General features: G+C 38.2%; 1 protein-coding gene across 5 annotated transcripts in view; it reads left to right on the top strand.

The window, feature by feature from the left end:
• Positions 1-21,752, top strand: part of RNASEH2B (ribonuclease H2 subunit B) — a 61,792-nt gene that overhangs the window by 9,748 nt on the left and 30,292 nt on the right. For 4 of the 5 annotated variants that reach the window (XM_072976210.1, XM_072976206.1, XM_072976208.1 and 1 more), the window contains exons 2-5: positions 12,019-12,090; positions 14,106-14,213; positions 16,596-16,672; positions 20,409-20,523. In XM_072976210.1, coding sequence (XP_072832311.1) covers positions 12,019-12,090; positions 14,106-14,213; positions 16,596-16,672; positions 20,409-20,523 — 372 coding nt within the window. Of the gene's footprint in view, positions 1-6,658; positions 6,737-12,018; positions 12,091-14,105; positions 14,214-16,595; positions 16,673-20,408; positions 20,524-21,752 lie in introns of all 5 variants that reach the window. The other variant, XM_072976209.1, reaches the window with a different exon arrangement.

Below are 21,752 nucleotides of genomic sequence, written 5' to 3'. Positions count from 1 at the left end.
GGTAGAAATTAAAATGGTACCTTACCTCACAGAGATACTTACTATGAGGATTACATTACATAATTTACATAAAGGATGCTGTCTGGTCTATAGTAAATGCCGCACACATATTACCTGTTATTTGTTATTTTACATTCACTGGGCACAATTGTCTCTTTGTCATTGGTATGTTTTCTTTAAAGTTCAAATGTCAGGAAAGTAGCAATCAGAGTTTCCTTTTGTTGAGGTATTTAGATTGGTATGTAAACAGATGGAAGATTTGCTGCAAGAGTTAACGGTGACCAGTGGGACATAAAACCGGATCTTTATACAGAACTCAGAGACCATAAGAAAACTGTGTGGAATTGGTTAGACATAAGAAACTCAAGTGGCAGGGCTTGAGATAATTGGGAAGTTTAAGATATTATTGAATCTGTAATGGCCAAAAGGACTGAGTACCTGCTTCTGATTTGTCTGAATTTTTTGTTTTTGTGAAAACGCTCTTTTAGCCAGCATGGCTTATGTCATCTCTTATATAAGAGACAACAGTCAGGAAAAGAACATATAGAGCTCACTCTTTAAAAACCATAATGTGAAAAGGTCTTACTTTATTCAGCGTGGTTTTGGAAGAAGGTGTTGCGTGTGAATAAATTTTCTAGATGAGTGAAGTTCGGCTCATTAAGTGTGAAAACTTGTTTTACCATTTTTTACTGAGCTTTTGCTAAAATCAAGCAACAAATTCATGTAACACTTATCAAGCATATTCCATGTGCCAGGAACTCCTGGGTACTTCACTTACGTCATCTTAATTTTTGCACATAAAATGCACTGTGTCCGGGCTTCTTAGAAAGAATATACAGGCATAATTTTATTGTGCTTTGCAAATACTGTGTTTTGTTTTGTTTTTTTAACAAATCAACAAGTCTGTGGCAACTGCATTGGGTAAGTCTTTTGGCACCATTTTTTCCAACAGCATTTGTTCACTTCGTGTCTCTGTGTCACATTTGGTAATTCTTGGCATATTTCAGTTTTTTCATTATTATTATATTTGTTATGTTATCAGTGATCTTTGATGTTACTGTTACAGAAAAGATTACAGCTTGGTGAAGGATCAAATGATAGCATTTTTTAGCAATAAAATATTTTAAATTGAAATATGTACTTTTTTTTAGGCATAATGCTATTACACACTTAGTAGACTATAGCATCGTATAAACATAACTTTTATATGCACTGGGAAACCAAACAATTTGTGTGACTCACTTTATTGTGATACTTGCTTTATTGCAGTGGTCTGGAACTGAACCAGACATTTCTCTGCAGTATGCCTGTACTGGTCCTGATTTAATCTCCTCTTGGAAAGCTAATTGTTAGGCCCTTTGGCAGTTATATGCTTAGAATTCTTAGCTTTTGTATTTTGATCTTAATATTCCCTACATGTTCTTAACGTTTCCATGTTGAGAGCAAGGGAACTGATTTTTAATTAAGTACTTATTGCATGTTCTAGGCACTTCGACATATATTACATTTAAGCCTAACAAAACTGTGAAATAATTATTATGCCCATTTTGTAAATGAGACGAGTGAGAGACAGAGGGGTTGAATTTCTCGCCCAAAGTCACTGCTGAGTAAGAAGAGGAGCTGGGATCGGATTATGGACCTGACTCCAGATCTTGTGTTCTATGCTGAGATTATCAAAGAAATAGGCATCAGTTAAAAATAGGTTTATAGAGGAAAATCCTTCTCTATACTCCCACTCCTACTTTTCCGATTCCTTCCCATTATTCTAAAAGCACATTTTTCTTCCCTAATTAATTTAGCTATCCTTCAACTGTGCTAGATACAGGTAAAAGTTAGATTAGAAAAAAGATGGAGCTTCTAAGCTTGGTGGGTGAGCAACTGGCCCATGGGATGACCCAGAATTTTCCACATTTAAAGGAAGGTAAAAGAACTCTTTATCTTTGATAGAGCCTTTAGTTTAAAGTCAAAAGTAATTTTAACAAGAAGTTTATACTGTATAGCACAGGGAACTGTATTCAATATCTTGTAGTAACCTATGGTGAAAAAGAACATGAAAACAAATGTATGTATGTTCCTATATGACTGAAGTATTGTGCTGTACACCAGAAGTTGACACAACATTGTAAACTGACTATACTTCAATTAAAAAAAATTTTTTAAGTGATGTTATGTGCCTAAGGCACACACAAAATTATTCACTAAGGAATGTATTAGAAGTATTAAAGCGATATGAGTTATTTTTATATAAGCCTCCAAAATCTGGTGGGGGTAAATCTACCACTCTATAAAAGCAATGAAAACATTGGCAAAGATGGCCAAAATCAACTTTTTCAGAAGTCTTCAGAATTAGCCCAAGGCTTCCAACAATCTGAGGAGTGTTTATTCAGGAAAAACTGCTGAATCTCATTGAACAGGGTTTGTGGTGTTACAACTTGAACTGCTCCCATCTCCATTTACTCAGATCTGCAGTAACCTTGAAAACCAGCAGCCTAGCAGCCACTGGATGGGCAGGCCTTGTTTGGAGCTCCTCAAAAAAAAAAAAGGAAAAAAAAAAATCCGATTCCCAGAGCATTGTCCCTGTTTGACCTGTTTTGCAGCTCCCTGGAAAAAACCTGTTCTCAAGGCATTGTCATTTGACCTGATTGGAGCTCAGAACTCGCTCTGCAGGAAAACCCTATCCTAAGGCCTTTGTCAAAACACTTAGTAGCAGTTTAACATATCACCTGCTGAGGGGGCATTATCAATGGGGCAAATAAGAACCTGGCCAAAAACTTATAAGGAAGATATGGGAATAAGAGCTCCATAAGAGGCTTTGAAAATCTCTGACATATTCCTAGGGAGTTAGAGGGCTGTGCACCTATGCAGGGCTGTGTGCCTGCCTAGGAGATACCTGAGAGGGCCCTAATCTCTCACCTTGGACTGACCTTGAGGCCCTAGGCAAGCATTATTAAAAGCTAATGCAGAAGTTTAAATTGCCTGAGTGTTGGTGTGATGCCTTAACACACGCAGACGCCCGCAGCAAACGTTGAGAGACTTTTTGATTCAAAACATTTAAGGAAATCTCAGACCAATCATTAGCTAACCACTAAGCTAACTGAGACATCAGTGGTTGCACTACAGGGAATAGAGATTACAGGATTAGTCCAGAAAAGTCACTAAACAAACAAATTGTAACAACTGCAATGATGACTGAAAGGAGCAACAACAGTAAATCTTAGAGAAGTATTGAAAGGGAGTCTGATTTCCGGAATTGTCACTTCTATTATTATATTATCTAAAATGTTCAGCTTTCAATAAAAAGATATGAGACACATAAAGATACAAGAAAGTATGGCTCATACACAGGGGAAAAAAGTAATCTATACATACTCCCCCTGAGGGGGCCAAATGTTGGACTTATTCTGCAAAGACTTTAATCTGCTATTATTAATATACTTAAAGAACTAAAGCAAAGTATGTCTAAAGAAATAAAGTATGACAATGGAGTCTCACAAAATAGAGTGTATCAATAAAGAGAGAGAAAACTTACAAAAGAATATGTAAATTCTGCTATTGAAAAGTACAATAACTGAAAAGAAAATTTCATTAGCAGGCTCAGCAGCAGATTTGAGCTAGAAGAGGAAAGAAACAGCAAACTTGAAGACATATCAATTGAGATTATCCAGCCTGAGGAACAGAAAGAAACAAGAATTCGGACAACTGAACACAGTCTCAGAAACCTGTAGTACACCATCAAGGAAATCAATATATTTATAATGGGAGTCCCAGAGAAGAGAAGGAGAAAGTAGGGGAAAGAATATTTAAATAATTATGGTGAAACACTTCCCAAATTTGATGAAAAGTAATCTACAAATTCAAGAAGTTCAGTAAACTGCAAGGGGATAAATTAAAAGAGATCCACACCTATTCACATCATAGTCAAACTGTCAAAAGACAAAGATGAAGAAAGAATCTTGAAATCAAGAGAAGAATGACCTATCAAGTACAAGGATCCTCAATAAGATTAACAGCTAACTTCTCATTAGAAACCATAGAGGCCAGAAGTTAATGAGATGACACATTCAAGATGCTGAAAGAAAAATGCTCAACCAAGAATTCTCTATCTGACAAAACTCCTTCAAAACTGAGGGATAAACTGAGGCATTCCTAGATAAAGAAAAACTGAGAGAATTCACCACTACTACACCTGTCTCCAGGAATCATACAGGGTGTCCTTCAGATTGAAAAAAAGGCACTTGACAGTAACTTGAATCCACATGAAGAATGTAGATCACATAGATAAATGTAAAAAACAGTACAAGTGTATTTTTGTTTGTAACTCTTTCTACTCTCTGGTTTAAAATACAGCTTTATAAGGCAATAATTATAAAACTATTGATTGGCTTAATAAAGATGTAATTTGTATGATAATAATACAAAGGAGGGGGAAGGAAAAGTACTACACTGCAGGAAAATTTCTATATGTTATTACAGTTTTCAAGTCAGTATTAATCTGAGCTACATTCTTGTAAGTTAAGGTGCTGAAGGTAATTCCCAGGACAGCCACTAAGAATATAGTAAAAGAAACAACAAGGGAATTAAAATTGTGCACTGGAAAATATCTGTTTAACAGGAAAGAAGTTAGTAATAGAGGAATAAAGGAACAAAAACATATGACATATAGAAAACAAAGAGTTCAATGGCAGATGTAAATCTTACTTTATCAGTAATTACATTAAATATAAATGCATTAAAAATTCCTATTGGAAGGTAGAGATTGGCAGAATGGAGGTGGGGTGGCGAACATGATTCAACTATATGCTATCTACAGGATACATACTTTAAAATCACAGACGTGCTTTAGAGTCACAGATACAAATAGGTTGAAAATGAATGATGGAAAAAGACATAACCATGCAAAGAGTAATAACCAAGGGAGAGCTGAAGTGGTTGTACTAATGTCAGATGAAATAGACTGTAAGACAAAAATTGTTACCTGACACAAGAGGGGCATATTATAATGATAACAAGGTTAGTCTATTAGGAAAATATAACAATTAGAAACTTATATGCTTGTAATGGCAGAGCCCCAAAATGCATGAACCAGAAGCTGACAGAACTGAAGGATGATAATAGACAATTGAACAATAATAATAGGAGATTTCAATAACCCATTTCAATATGGATGAAACAACTAGGAGGAAGATCATCAGGGAAACAGAAGACTTGAACGACTCTATAAACAAGCAAGACCTAAGAAGCATCTGTAGAACATTCCACCCTACTGTGATACACAGTCTTCCCAAGTGAACATAAAACATTCTGCAGCGTAGGCCATACCATAGGTCATAAAGCAAACATCAATAAATGTAAAAGGACTGAAATTATACAAAATATGTTCTCTAAAAATAGTGAAATGAATTTTCACTAATAGTGAAAGACAATTAATAGAAGGAAATTTAAGAGATTCACAGATACGGAAATCAAACCACATACTCCTAAATAACCAATGGATCAAAGAAGAAATTATAAGGGAAGCTAGAAAGTACGTTGAAATGAAGGAAAATGAAACCCAGTATATCAAAAACATAAGAAATGCAAGTAAGCGGAGTTTAGAGTAAAATATATAGCTGTACATGCCTATATATATTTTTAAATCTCAAATCAATAACCTAATCATAAAAAGACATGATCTTTCACCTTAAGAAACTAGAAAAAGAAGAACAAATCAAACCCAAAGCAAACAGAGGGAGGGAAATAAAGATTAGAAAAGATATAAAGTAGAGAATAGTAAAACGAGAAAAATCAGTGAAACCGAAAATGGCCCCTTGAAAAGATCAACAAAATTGACAAATCTTTAGCTAGACTAACCAACGAAAAAAAGATTCAGATTACTAAGATTAGGAATGAAACAGGGGGCATTATTACTGATCTTACAGAAATGAAAAAAAGATCATAAGGGAATCCTATTAACAAGTGTATGCCAACAAAATAGAGAATTTAGATGAAATGGACAAATCCCTAGAAAGGCATAAATTACAAAAAAATGACTCAAGAAGAAACAGACAATCTGAACAGACCTATAGCAGGTAATGAGATTAAATTAGTAAATTAAAACCTTCCCATAGAGTAAAGCCCAGTCCCAGATAGCTTCACTGGTGAAAATCTTTAAACACTGAACAAATTAACACCAATTTTTTATAAACTTTCCCCAATAATGGAAAAAGAGATAATACTTCCCAACTCATTGTATGAGGCCAGTGTTACTCTTATACCAAAACCAAAGATGTCATAAGAAAATTACAGACCAATATCTCTTATGAACACAGATGCAAAGACCCTCAAGAACTAGCGAACCAAATCCAGGAGCTTGTAAAAAGGATTATACACCATGACCAAGTGGGATTTATCCTAGGAAGGATAACAAACACTCAAAAAATCAGTAATAAGAAACTTTCTTAATCTGATAAAAGACATCTATGAAAAACCCACAGCTGACATCATGTTAACACATTTCATGTTTTTAATATAATGAAATGAAAATATTTGAGATACACTGGGTTAAATAAAATATATCGTTGAAAGCTTATTTTACCTATTTTTATTGTGGCTCCTAGAAAATTTTAAATTACCTATGTGGCTCACATTTATGGAATGCATTTTATTTCTGTTTTAACAGTGCGGTTCTGGACACAGGGCCTCTAGGTTCTGGCAGATCTGAGTCCTCTTCCCTGCCCTAGGACTGGATGGTTGAGAGGTGAGGGCCCAGCATGAGGATGGAGGGACTGGGGTGGAGAAGTAAGACAGGGGAAGGTGAAGGCGTGTATTGAATACAGTCTTTGTGAGCACAGGGGCTTTGTCTTTTTCATAGCTATATCCTCGGTGCCTGGAATAGTAAAACTGGTCATAGAAATCAGTTTCAATAAGAGGATATTGTTTAATACTAAATGGCTATTTATTCAGCACCTGATATATGCAGTGGGTACATGGAATCTAGAAAATGAGAAAGCAGTTAAGTGAGGACAGATGTGGCGTTCAACAGTCATCCAGCCATGCGATGAGTGCACAGATGCCTTGGAGGACTAAGGGTAGACAGTGGTAGTTCCCATTTGACAAAATCAATTCGTTGCTGCCAGGTGTTTTGATTGTGCAAGGCAAAATCTTTTCCTAATAATTTTTTTTCATATTTAGGGAAGATATATCTGACGTCTGTACTTCATGTAAAATCACCTGATTTCCAAATATTAGCACCTAATTCAAATTTTTAAAAAATATGCATATCAAGCAAAGCCCGCTTGTGGACTGCTTTGGCCCAGGAGCCAACTAAATATTTAGCTGGTAAAGTAAATACATACTACCTTTGACTCCTTAGCCATCAAAGCAAAGAACTCAACCAGTGCTAGACACAGGAAGCCTTCCCAGACCTCCTTATCTGTGTTATAGTCTCTATCATAAGGTCTCATATTCCATGTATTTTTTTTCTTAGCAGTTGTTACATTTGCAGTCTACAGTTACGTGATTATTTGATTCGATCGATATCTGTCTCTTCCATGGAATATCCAAAAGCTCCCCATGGCCCATGGGTAGGGGCTGGGTCTATTTATACTAATCAGTAATTAACAAATGAATGAATGAAGTTGGCAGGAGAGATTAACTTTGAAATGCATTCTATAGTTAAAGAGTATAGCATCCCACTTGGAATTCTGTGTTGAAAAACTGAGACCAACAGCAAGTTGTTTTGTTGGCTCAATATGAGAAAAGATACTTTTTTTCCCTACTGCATAAACATTTCAGTGTTATCTACACTAATATATCTCAAAGCATATTTCCGAGAACACTGGCATTTGCAGCAGAACACATTAATGTCAGTATTTATTTGTACTTAGTAATTCCGAAGTTCTTATAGTTTGACGTTTTAGGCTATAGCTAATCCTCTGGACTTACTGCCCTTCCTGGGAAAAATAGAAACACCGCTTTCCTTGAATAATTATTAAAAATATGTTTTCCTAGATTCTAGTTATTTGTAAAATTTGGTTATTTTAAGTTTCAGAGGAATGGGAAAGCTGAAGGAGTACTGGCAAGAATCACTGGAACCAAAATTTTCTATTAAAAAAAAAGAAAAAAAATCAATAATAATTCACCAAGTTACAGTTGACAGATTTACTGTCATACAGAAATAAAATAAAGGCTGTATTGCTGAAAAAGAGAGAAGTCACCTTTTCTGTGCCTTGAGACATAATGAAGAAATGTGATGCTGGAAAAGTGAGAAACAGCAGACGTGGAAAGGAGAGAAAACCACAACCTGTTTTAGTTTTGTGGAAAGGTTTTTAACAGTGCTAAACTTGACCCTTTACATTTTTATAAGTTGCAGAAAGGAAAGTCTTAAAAGACTTCTTAAAATTAAATCGGTATGGGTCCATTTATACAACGTTCTCAAAATGACAACATTTTAGAGATGGAGAACAGATTAGTGGTTGCCAGAGTGAGAGAAGGGGCAGAGGGTTCTGTCCGTTTTTACTTTGTATATCTTGAAGCTCTGTGTTTGTGATCGTAAACATTTAGGATTATTTCCTCATGATCATTCTATCATTATGAAATGACCTTCTTTATCCCTGATAGTATTCTTTGTTATTAGCAGAAGCATTTCATCCTTCTTTTAATTAGTGTTAGCATGTTAAGCACACTCTATCTTCTTCCTTTTACTTTGATCTACTTGCGTCTTTATGTAGAAAATGTGTTTCTTATAGCACATGTAATTTTTTCTTTCTTTTTTATCCTGTCTGACAATTTCCACCTTTTGCACTGAATATGGTTTTTGATCTGGTTAGGTTTGAGTCTGTCTTCTTGCTGTTTGTTTTCCATTTGTCTCCTCTGTTCTTTGTCCTTCTTTCACTCCCTTTCTGCCTTCCTTTGAATTGTGAATCGAGTATTTTTTATGATTCTATTTCATCTCCTTTGTTGTCTTACTAGTGACAGCATTTTTTGTTTGTTTTATAGTTTTACTGGCTGCTTTAGGGTTTACTGCACATATTTAAATGACTGCATCTGCCTTCAAGTGATCTAACACCACTCCACATAGAGTATGAGAACCTTACAGTGGAATGTTTTCATTTCTCCCTTCCTGGCCTTCATGTTGCTGTGGTCATATATTTTATTTATGCGTATGTTACAAACCCTGCACTAAATTGTTGTTATTTTTGTTGTTCTTTTTATAATTATTTTATAAATAATTGTTGTTATTTTGTCTATGATCTTTAAAGAGATTTAAATAATAGGAAAAATTCTTATTTACCCCAGCAGTCACCATTACCAGTATTCCTCATTCCTTCATTTAGATTCATATTTTCATGGGGTATCACATTCCTTTGACCAGAAGGACTTCCCTTAGCATTCTTTGTCATGAGGGTCCGTTAGTGATTATTTCTTTCATCCCTTGTGTGTCTAAAAGGACCTATTGATCACCTTCACTTTTCGAGAGTATTTTCTACAGCTTCATCATGTTTTCTTTCTTTTCTTTTAAAGATGTGTTAATTCTTTTCTTTCCTCTATTTTTTCATTTTAGATAGTTTCTATTGCTGTGTCTTCAAGTTCATTCATCTTTTCTTCTACCGTTAATCACATCTGATGTATTTTTTAAATCTCAGCTTGGGTCTTTTTAAAAAATCTTCTATGTGTCTGCTTAACTTTTTGTACTTTACAAAAGAAGAATACTGTTTTTAATCCTCTTGCCTATTCATTCTAACATCTATGTCTAATATTAATACTCCTCTCTCAGTAATTGGTTTATTTTTCTCATTATGGATTATATTTTTTTGCTTCTTTGAATGCCTAGTAATATCTGATTAGATTCCAGACATTTTGAATTTTACCTTTTTGGAGGATGAATATTTTTGTATTTCTGTAAATAATCTTGAACTTCATTCTGGGACACAGCGGAGGTACATGGAAACAGTTTGATCCTTTTAGGTCTTCGTTTTAAAATTAGTTTGGTGAGACCAGAGCAATATTTAGTCTAGGGCTGTTTGTTCCCTACTGCTGAGCCAAGACCCTTTGGAGTTCTCTACCCAACTCCCCCTGAATTATGACGTTTTCCAGTCTGTCTAGGAATAGGCCCCATCCAGGGCCCTGAGTGAATGTGGGTACTGTTCCCTCTAATCTGTCCAGCAGTTTTTCTCCTAGCCCTTAGGTGGTTATATCATACGCATCACTATGCACTGATCAGGACTATGTTGAATACTCAAGCAGTACCCTTTGCAGATCTCTGAGCTTTTCTTTCTATGTAGCTCTCTCCTTTCCTGTGTGCTGACCTGTGAACTCTAGCCATGGTGTTTTGAGAACTCTCCCATCTCTTCAACTCAGGGAGTCTGCCAGGCTTCACCTGGGCTCTCTCATTCTGCGCCATGGCCTGGAAACTCTCTCAGGGCAGTAAGCTGGGTGATTGCAGGACTCATCTCATTTGTTTCCCATCTCAGAGATCACTGTCCTGTGTGCTCCACCTCCAGTGTCTTGAAAATAGTTGTTTTGCATATTTTGTCTTTTTTGTTTTTGTTTTTCGGTTGTTTCAGGTAGGAGGGTAAGTTGGGTTTCTGTTAACTCCATTTGGTTGCAGGTGGAGACCTCAAAATTAGGGTTTTGTTTTCTTAATATAGTTAATGTCCCTATTAAGAAAAAAGTTATACTTATGCCATGTATGAGTAAGCCAATTTCTAAACGTGCTGGTTTTATACGTTTATGAAGATCTGGTAAAGGGAGTAGGGCTGTAGAAATAAAAGTGACTAAAACGTTTCCTTCCCCAAAGCTTTCTGATCTGCTCTTGGTAGGTTGTTGCTTTGCTCCCTTATTAAACAGAATCCCATGGTTCCTTTTGGAGAGAAATTCTTTAAATGGGCTCTATGAATATGCCAGTCAAAATGTATGAGGATGTTATAAATGAAATTGTCATGGTTTTTATGTTTTAATCTACATGATTTAAACTTTGACAGTAGAATATTGTAGAGGAAACATCATGAGAGGACCTAACTCACCAGATGTTAAAATGTATTTTAAAGCTACAGTAATTAAAATATTGAAGTCCTAATGCTAACATAGCCTCAGATTAGAGGATCAAAATTCAACGCCCATAGACAGACTCCTAAATGTGTTTTAAACATTTAGCCTAGGTTGTTCAGTAGATGGCCTTGAGACAGCTGGACAACTCACTGAAAAAGAAATAAAGTTGGATGTCTCCTCATATCTTATACATAGATGTGTTCCAAAAAGGTTAAATATAATGTAAAAATGTTAGAAGAAAATATGGGCAATTCACATAATCTTGAGGAAGAGAAGGCTTTTCTAAGTGTGACACAAATGGTACAGCCATGAAGGGACATGTTGATGGGATTACATAAAGATTTTTAGATTTTCCAAGTGGCAAAATAATCATTAAAAACAGCATCGATAAGATATCCTTACTGTACAAAGACTCCATAGAGTGGTGAAAGGAAGATGAATGCCCTACCAGGGAAATGCGCGGAGGACATGAGTAGACAATGATACTTAGGGGCAAAAAATGTGAATGTCCAATAAGTACTTATTTTTAAAGTGTTCTATTTCATAATAATAATAACAATAAAAATAATAATAGTAATAAGTGTTGTCATTTATGTGTTTCTTTTTGTCTGAATATGTTAAGAACTTTCACAGATTACCTAATTTAATCCTTTGGAAGGCAAGTATGTATGTCGTCATCTTCATTTGATAAATGTGATGACCAAAACAGGACATGAGAACCTTGCCTGGGGTGACAAAGCTACCAGGTAGTTGGGCCAAGGTTACAACCCAGGCACCTGAGTCCTGCTCCTCGTCACTTCTCAAAAGAAGCAAATTAAAACTACCTAAAATTCCACTACACCTTATAGATAATTTGCACAAGGTCACACAGCTTGAAAGCGACAGAGTTGAAATTTTTGAAAAGAAAAATCACATAGAGGAAAGGAAAACAGTCAAGTGAGCAGCAAAGCAAGTATCTTTTAATTTTACAAACTCATCGTTTCTTTTCAGAATATTTAAAAGATGCTGCAGAGAAGATGAAAACTGGGCTTATGTTTGTGAAATTGGTTAACCCATGTTCAGGTAAGCTCTCCTCCCCTCCACTCTCCTCTGATGATGGTAACTTGAACACTTTTTTAAACATCGTTACTGAAAAGTGTGTATATTTATTTGTCTTTGTATGTTTTGTCTTTCCTGAATAGCTTTTAAACATAAGTGGCATCACATGGTGACAAAAGCAAGCTAATGACATTACCAGTCTTCTAAGATAATTCACTCAACCTAAGTGTTTTTTATTTCTTCTTAATTTTAATCCATAGACTTGTTCACTCATCAGAAATGCTGGCAAAACAAAAAAAGGTAGCGTGTTTGGTTTCTCTTTGAAAGCAGATTAATTTTCCTTGGCCTTCTTAAGCCAACTTTTCTTAGCCTCCATTTATATTCATTATATGTTACAAAGTAAAATAAATAATCAAAGTTTAAAAAAACAGGAATGCTTTTACTGGACACGCCAAGATTTTGAGTGGTTTCATTTTTAGCTGTACTTTTCTTATTTTGTCCTGTCGAAAAAAATAGTATTTTTTTTTCCTGCAGGGGGTGATTTTTTTGCTTTAAAAACATTGTATTTTGAAGAGATGCATATTTTATCAGGAATAATTTTGACTTTATAGTCAGTGTATTTTGTTTTGTCTTATAATTTTTAGTTAAAAATATTAAAATATACTGTAAGTATATAGTAATATTGGTGATATTGTTTATCTCTGTGTAGGATTGTTTCCACGTTAGTTTATTTTATAAGATTTGTGTTATAAGATTATTATTAATTCGATAAGGTTTTGAGTAGGTATCTGACACTTAGCAGATCGGCGCGCTCTCCTGGCGACTGTCATCCTGAGGAGTGAAAGCAAGAGTAACCCAGCAGGTGGTGCCTTGTGGTTGTTGTTGTCGGGCAGACACACAAATAGAAGCCACAAGAGAGGCAAAAATTCTGGCTTCTTCCAGTTTTTTCTTCCTCAAAATGAAATGGAATGTCATTGGTCAGCTGTCGTACTTGGAACTCCTTGGTGCACATAAGGCTAAGTTGTGAGAAATGTGCTTTCAGGAGAAGTTTCAGGTAGTAGTAAAGGTTCTAAAGCCTCTAACAAAAGGTACCAAAAAAGCCAGGCTTCTTCTAAAACTTGTTTCATCTAAATGTCTGTGGACAACATTTTGCTCTACTGACTATGGAAAAATAAAGACTAGCCTTGGCTGAGCACTTACTCATGTGCCAGGTACCGTGTTAGGAACTTTACATGTACGTGTTCTGTCTTCTTAATCCTTACAAAAACCTTAGGGGGTAGATTCGGTATTGCTCCCATTTTACAGATGTGGAAACGGAAGTACCGAAAGGATTACATAGCTTCCCCAAGGGCACACACCCAGCATGTGGCTGAGATAGATTCAAACTCAGGGTCCTTGATTGTGCTGCGTTTAGGAAAAAAATTTGTGCGTTGAAGGGATTCATTCAGATTCATGGAGATGTGCACAGCCTCCATCCCCTTACAGCCTTTTTAAACATTTTTTATGTATTTATTTTTTATCTTGAGAAAGAAAGGGAAATTTTCATCCAGTTGAGCGTGGCTTTCCTCACTCTTCACAGCTTACAGTGTGTTGCTCTTGTGGAAGGCCCTGGCCTCTCAGCTGTGCAGGCCTGTGGGGTGTCTCCGTCCCTCCGTGTTGGGGGCGCATGCTGCCCTGGAGACTGGCCCACAGGCCAGCACAGTCCATCTGGCTGAGCCAGTAGGTTTGAATAGTTTAAGAATGGGTTTTCCTTCCTGATCTGATGGAGGACTCAATGAGAGGCTTTATGGCAGTTGATAAATGATCTGCACTTTTGTATTTATTGGTCTAAGTTCAATGAGGATGATGGAGCTGGAAAAGAAGCATCTGTATGTAATAGCTACAAGCCTCCCTGGACTCACTTTGTAGAGACTGTATCTCTGTATCTTTATGTTCGTATTAGGAACATTCCTCAGAACTATTAGGTAGTCTTTTGAGTGTGTGTGTGTGTGTGTGTGTGTGTGAAAACTTACAAATAAAAAACAGATTTGTCTCAACAGGGGAAGGAGCCATTTACTTGTTCAATATGTGTCTACCGCAGCTGTTTGAAGTAAAAGTTTTCAAGGAAAAAAACCATTCTTGGTTTATAAATGAATCAGTTCAATCAGGTAAGTGACCAGTGTATACATTTCCATTAACTAAACACACCCCCTAGCTTTTCCAGCCTTTGTGCATGGGAGTCTCGGTCTAATCGCCTGGTTTGGAGTCTGGTCCGTGGTTCTTTCTTCATTGGCATCAGAGCAGGGTTTAATCAAAGAGAAAGGAAAGATCGTTTGAGAAAATTTAGATCAATACCTTTGTGTCGTAGATGGTAGGAAATTTTTAACTACCAACTCTGATTTGTCTCCTAAAACACTGACGCATTCCAAGTAAGAAGTTAGATGACTTTGTTCCATGGAGGGCACATTGTGTTGACTGGAAACTCTGCTCTTCTGTCAGCCACTTCTGAAGATCTTCAGGTTTTTAACATCTTATTTCCTTGCAAACAGAAGGCAACACGCTCACTCTTATACCACCAATGCATTTCCTTGCAAATGGATACTGACAAAGCTTCTAAAATAGAATAGAGTAGAAAAAGATATTTTTGAATGCTTTTTCATATAAATTACTACTGCCACCCCCAACACACACACACACACACACACACATACACCTCACACACACGCTCACAACCCCAACACCCAATTTCTGTTTCTTTTGGAGTTCCTTGATTTGGAGGCAGCGCTGACTGGGAAGGAAGGATACCACGTGTAGCCCTGAGGCTGTGGGAGGGAGTCGGGAGTCATGGGATGGTTGAGGCACTCTGAGTTCCCTCTGCCTGGTCTCATTGTTTCCAGTGAGTACTTTCTGTTGCTTTCTAAGTTCTCCGCTTTCTTTTGATTGTCTGTGTCGCCACGTAGTGCTAAGGTAGAAAGGCCACTTTGCCTTTCTTCTAAGGCGTTCAGAAGACAGGTTTATTGCCTGTGATGAATTTCATATACCTGTGTGCAGGAGATGATGTGAAGTGGTTTTCAGTTGCCAAAATGCAATGGTAGTCTGTGTATATATATAGCTTGGTAGGTGCCAAGTATACATTCCTTTTTCTTGTTCCCTTTTATTGTTTTTCTTTTGGCAACATATGAGAGTTCCAACTTCTAATGTAATATGCTTGCCTTTCGGTTTCGCTGGGTAGACACAGTAATATCCAGATGAAACTGGAAAATACTGGGAGGCAGTGATTGATCATCTCTTCTGGACTGTCTGACTTGGTACCTGCTTTTTTTTTTTTAATAGACTTTATATTTTATAGTTTTTGGTTCACAGCAAAGGTACCTGCTTTTTTCATCATTATCTTCTTTTTAAACTTAACTTTGAAGAAAGAGCTGTTTTTAGGAATGGCCACCAGGATATTGTCTTCAGACTGAGAAACCTGTTTCTAATTTCTGAATACAGTGGATGCCATGTATAAACTGAACTTAGAGCTTCTGATAGGTTGTTTTCATAAACTTCTACTTTTAAAAAAATAATCAACTAATGTCATCATATAAAATTATATCCTTAATTTTTTTTACGTACTATGAGATGGATTCATATATGTAATTTAGGGTTAGAATTTCTTGGCTGTATAGGTAGGTTGCTCTGTTAGAGACTAAAAGTAAATACATGTTTTCTGAAACCAAGTTAATAAGTATGGAGATAAATGAATTGTTTATTATTCTTTTGATGAAATACCTTTTCTGGTTCACTTCCATGGAAGAAGGACTCTGGGATGCTTGGAGGGGAGAATAGTAAAGAAAAGTGAGGAGCACGTGGCTGGGGTGGTTTGAGTTGCCTTTTTTCCTTTCAGCCTGGAGACCTCCACTAATCTCACTGCAGTTTCCAGTTTCTTACGCTCAGTCTTGTTATTAGACTCCTGCCCTCTTGCATTTTGGGGGGGATGGGGGACAAGGCAGTGTCTAGAATGGGTAACGACCTCTGAGCTTTGAGTCATTGGCAGTTTAGAGTTATGAGCCCAGAGTCCACAGAAGGAGCCATCCACAGAGGGAATAATATTGGTTTCCCATGGCTTCGTCCTCAAAAGCACAGGAAATTACACTTCACTGCAGCTTTGTAGATGGACTTACACAGGTTTCCTGATATTTGCCTGGTTCACATTCTGTCTTTATTCCTCCCAACCCTGCTATTTCTTTTTTTTTGGTGGGGGGTGGGAGAGAGGGGAGAGGAGGGCCTCTGTTAAAAATGATTTCTAAAGAAGAAATGGAAAGTTAAAGATCTAGTTCAGTGTCTTGGCTCTCCTCCATGGAGAGCAGGTTTGAAGCTCTTTGGAGTAAAATCTCACAGGCCATAGTCTGTCTTTTGAGAGAATCACAGAGGATCTTGGGCCCATGTAAGAGGAACTTCTGAATTTGAAATTTCACATATATTTTTCAGTGAATGATTTCCACATTGGGATTAAGGTGAAATAACTAAGTTGTCTTTCCAAGACATCAGATTCTCTTTTTAATCTATAGGAGGTCTTCTTCACTTTGCCACACCCATGGACCCTCTGTTCCTGCTTCTCTACTACCTTATAAAGGCTGATAAAGAGGTGAGTTTCTCAGATTGAGACATTAACACTGGGGAAACAGTACAGATTGTTTTAATTTGATCTCCTCTCTCTCCTCATAATGATCCGAATGTAGATTCCTCACAGATTTCAGATTTAACTTGGTTGGTGTAGAACAAGTGTACCATGTGGGTGGGTACAGATGAGAGTGCTGGCTCGCACACCTGAGTCCAGCACCCTGATGTTGGGCTAGTTTACCGATGACTTCTGAGAACTACCTGACCCTCCATGCTACCTGCCTTACTTGTTTGACAAAACCTAACAAAGAAAATTTTATTACGTACTCATTAGTTTTGAAATACAGTACAAATGTTAAGAAATTGGCCTCAGGCCTTAAGAAAAGAAAAATTTATCATCTTTCAAATGCCCCTTTGTGAGAGACTGTGAAATAGGTAAACACACTGGGGTGTGTCCAGCAGAAATTCATTAATGGGGAAGCTGTAGCTGTGACTTAAGGAATCCCAGATGGAGTAAAATTCACCTTTGTAATACAAAGACAGAGTTTGTTAATAGTCATAGGTCCAGCCAGAGGTTCTGAAGCATTTTGGTCTCAGGACACCTTTACACTCATGAAAATTATTAAGGATCCCAAAGAGCTCTTGTTTCCTGTGGGTTTTAGCTATCAACATTTACAGCATTGGAAATTAAAACTGAGAAGTTTAAGAACAGTTTTATTAATTTACTTTTAAAATAAAAATTAAAAGCCTATAGTATGTGAGCATATAACATGTTTTTAATGAAACAAACAGTGAAAGTCAGTGAGGAGTCTGGCACTGTTTTACGTTTTTGCAAATCTCTTTGATGTCTGGCTGGAGAGGAGACAACTGGATTTTCACATCTGGTTCTGCATTCAGCCTGGTTCCATACATTGCTTCAGTGGAAGAGTATGAAGAATATGCAGCCTTACGCATATGAGGTCAGAAAAGGGAGGCGTCGTATGTTAGCCTATTGACAGTCATGGCTGTTCTGCTTTGATACTACTCCAAAAACCAACAAGCGGTAGTTTCTTAAAAGTTAGTTGCAGTGTGACATCTGAAACCCTGTCAATGAACTTCTCATGCTCTTGTTAAAAAAAAAAATTCAGATGAGTACACTTTAAAGACCTTAATGGCTTTCTTCAGTGATTCATGAATTGGGCGGAATCTGTTCTTGCAGGTAGAAAGGCGCTCCAGGGAACTGTACAAAACGAAAGACTTTCACAGCCAGAAGGGAACAGGAACAGGGCAGTCAGATTGGACTAAACGTGGCTGGGTTGTGCAGGGATGGCGGGGTCTGTCAGGGAAATGACCGGACTAGTGCTGATTAGGAGGTGACAGATCGACTGGTTTAAGGTTCCATTTCTGGGAGAGCTGAAACTAATTAAGTAAGTCTTTGTTTGGGCTTAGCACAAATGACTCCATTTTGGGCCTGCTGTCTTGTTTTTAACATGTTGTTGCATTAAAATCTATTGGTGCCCTGAGAATGGATCTTTCACCCTTATTACTTTGCAATATCATGCATTGGTCATTTGGAAAATACTGTTTCACTGAATTATGAGGTCTTCCAGATGTCGTCACAACTCATTACACACGCACACGCACACGCACACACACACACCCCTTTGTTAATTTAGTGTCACCACTGATCTCTTTAGAAAACTCTGAGTATTGGGAAGCTTCTCATAGTGGCAGCTACAGATTGTCTACAACTCTAATTTTTGCCTTAAGGTTCAAGTTTTATCAGTGGTTACAAGTACTGTCAGTCTTTCCCTTGGAGTGACAGGCTCACTTCATTTATGTTCTGCCAAATTCTCAAGTCTGAATAACCCCATAGTTCATGGTGGTTTTTTCCAGGTAAAAAATTGAGAAGAAGGGAGCTAGTTCTGCTCGCAAGGCAGGCAGTCACACAGTGCCTCTCCCGGAGATGATCCCGAAGCCTTGGTGGTGACAAAAGTGCTTTAGCCACATTTGACTGTCATCACACAGAGCATTTAACCAACTTGCACTCAAGACTCAAGATTTAAATAAAAGTAGTTGCTTCTGCTCCTTGATCAAGGATATCCTTAAGTGAAAATGGCATTTTTTAAACTGCTGGTCCAGGGCAGGGAAGAATGCAGTGGCTGCCGGGCAGTGTGCTGGCACCACCCTGACTGGTGCTAAGGAGCCAGAGGCTTTACCTACCTTTGCTTTGTTGGAATCATCAAGTGCAAATGTCAACACGGTGAAAATGAAAATAGCATCTTATTATTATTATGAAAATAGTTTGGAGCTTGTGGACTGAATACCTGAAAGGGTACTGGGGACTCCCAGGGATCCACCAACCACAGCTTGGAAACCTTTGAAATAACGACTTTAAGGAATGCATTATTTAAGCACTTAGAAGACTCTTATTTGGTACTCTCATGTTTGCAAATAGTTTAAGTGCTTATGGGTTCTCACTTAGTGCTTAGACCAGATTTCTAAAATTCCCATTTTGTATTTATATAAATTTAATTTGCTGTAAGTACTGAAAGTAATAAAGCTAACTTAACCCCTTGTCATACTGTCTCCGGATGCAGTGTGTCTTCTCTCATTGTCCTCCTTTCCCACATCCTCTGTTCTTCAGTGTGGATGAGTGAAGTTTTATTCCTTGGTTTAATCATATTTCCACTTATCTGGAAGCTACTGTGGTAGCCAATATGATTAGAGCCTGCAAGCAGTGAGGCTGGGAAGTCATGTGTCTCTAAGGAACAGAAATGGTTCTTGTCACCACCAGGAAGGCCCTGAAAGTATTCAGGGAAGGAGATGGGAATTTCAGGTGGCTCCCATTTGCAGTGTTTCCTCGGATGCTCTAACGGGAGGAAGCCACCAGCCAGCCTGCGTCTTTAAAGGCCCTCCCACAACCTGGGGGGCGCTTTGCCTCTTTCCCATTAAGACCAGGTGAGTTATCCTCACCCTGGCCCTCTGGGAGGCAGTGGGGGTGCTACGGCTGGTTCAGGTTGACAGATGTAGAATGAAGCTCAAGGCGGTGGTTCTCATTCATTTTAAACCACCTTTCTCTTAAGTACTTGAAGTGACCCTTAAAATAACCCCTGAGGCATTCAGATATTTCCTACCATACACTTTAGATGTGACCTTTTCCTATTTAACTTTAAAAAATGTTAGTATGTACTTTTGAAATGTTGACCTGTTTTTTTTACACTTTCGTTTTCTTTTAACGTCAGTACGTCTGTCTAGCTATCCCAACTGTTATTAAGTTTTTACTCAAACAAGTTGCTTATTCCAAAACCTTATGTATATATGGTAAAGAAAACAAGAATGAAACAGTTTATTATGAAATTATTGTATCATGACTGTGTGGTAGTCTATTACATACAAGTCGAATATTGTTTTAAAGTAGTTAAATATTTAACATACCGGTTGATCATGAAAGAATATAGATTAAGGTAGAAATCTGAAGACAGTCAGATCTGGGAAACCTGTGAATTATTCTTACTATCGAAGGAAAAAGGAAACATTTAAACTGAGGCATTTCTTGCCCTGGTTGGAACCCCAGTGCCTTCAAGAGCTTCCTGAGGGGACCAGGAGTTGGCTTTAAAGCCTGTACCAGGTGAGGGGTTCCTTAGGTGGAACAAGTGGCTTTGAACTTGGTTTAAAGGTCCAGCTATGAGGTAATATATCGTCTTCTCTCTCTTTTTTTTTAAATATATGAGTTTGTTGACGGGAGTGCCTGCAGCCTGACTGCCTAAAGTCTTTTTCAGGGCAAGTTTCAGCCCCTTGATCAAGTTGTGATGGACGACATGTTTCCAAATTGCGCCTTGTTGCTGAAACTTCCTGAACTTGAGAAGTTACTTCGACACGTGACAGAGGAAAAAGGTACAGTGTATGGCCTTTGAAATCAGGCTCGCGGCTGCTGGAAAGGCTGCGCATCTGTGTGGAAGTGCAGCGGCTCGCGGGCCCCTGGGACGCGATGCTGGCACTTGCAGGCCCCCAGGACACAATGCTGGTTCTGTGTGGGTCGTAGACAGGGAAGCTGCCATTCAGGCTCGCCCCTGCCCCTGCCCCCACCGCCTCCCCAGTTGCCAGTAGTCATCCTACTGCACTGGCTTGTCCAGTCTGCGAAATTCATCCCGTGAAGGGTGGTGGCCTGTTTCCTACAGGGCCTGGGTTCATGAGGCTCGGGCTGTAGTCTCAGTTCTTCTCTGAACTAGTCTGTGACTTTAGGTAAGTCACTGCTGCTTTCTGCCCCAGGTCTCTCATTTGTAAAACTGCATAAAATCTATGCCTTTATTGATTCAGGAAACATTTATTGAGCACCTGCTAAGAAGCATATGTTGAGCACAAGAACCAGGCCCTGGGGATAGTTATAAATTATCCTTTCCCTCACTTTGCTTCGACTCTGATGGAGGTGAATGACAAATAGGGCAGTGACAGTAGGGAGTAAGGGACGTGTGGGGGGTGGGGCGGGCGGGTAGGTGGGAAGTGCGTTGCTTTCCTGTGGGAAATAACCCCTAAGTGGAGGATGTCAGAGCAGCAGTGTGGGCATATGGAAAAGTCTGTCACGCTTAGCAGGTTCCAAGAAGTTCAGGGATGCATTCCGGTTCTAAGGAGAGGACGGGTGAGAGTGCTGGGCAGGGGTTCAGATGGTGAAGGGCCTTATATGTGTCTGGACTTGACCTAATGGTAGTGAGTGTCAGCAGAGTTTTAAGAGGACAGTGCTGTTGTGTGTGAAGCTAAGGCTGGTCCATGGAGGTGCTGCAGTGGTCTGGGCGGGAGAGGAGAGTTGCCTGAGCTCAGGAGAGGGAAGTAGCAAGCTCGTGTGTTGATTGGACGATGGTCGAGGGGGAAAAATCAACGATGACTTCTGGGTTTGTGCCTTGACCCAAGGATGTGTCAAGGTGGCCTCCTGGAGACAGGGGACATGGGTGGGAGGGGCAGACGGGGGGTAACAGAGATGAATTTTAGATCCTATACACTTGAACTCTGAGGGGAGGAAGTGAGGCAATGTGTGACTATGTTTTGACAGGTTAGAAATACCATACAGACTTAGCATCAGTGTCTCAAAAAATCATCCAGGTAGTTTCAGGGTTAATATGGAAACAGTG

This window comes from Vicugna pacos, chromosome 14 (genome assembly GCF_048564905.1).
Source record: "Vicugna pacos chromosome 14, VicPac4, whole genome shotgun sequence".
Classification (NCBI taxonomy): Eukaryota; Metazoa; Chordata; class Mammalia; order Artiodactyla; family Camelidae; genus Vicugna; species Vicugna pacos.
The sequence above is the reverse complement of the archived record's forward strand: the minus strand, read 5'-3'. Positions and strand labels throughout refer to the sequence as shown.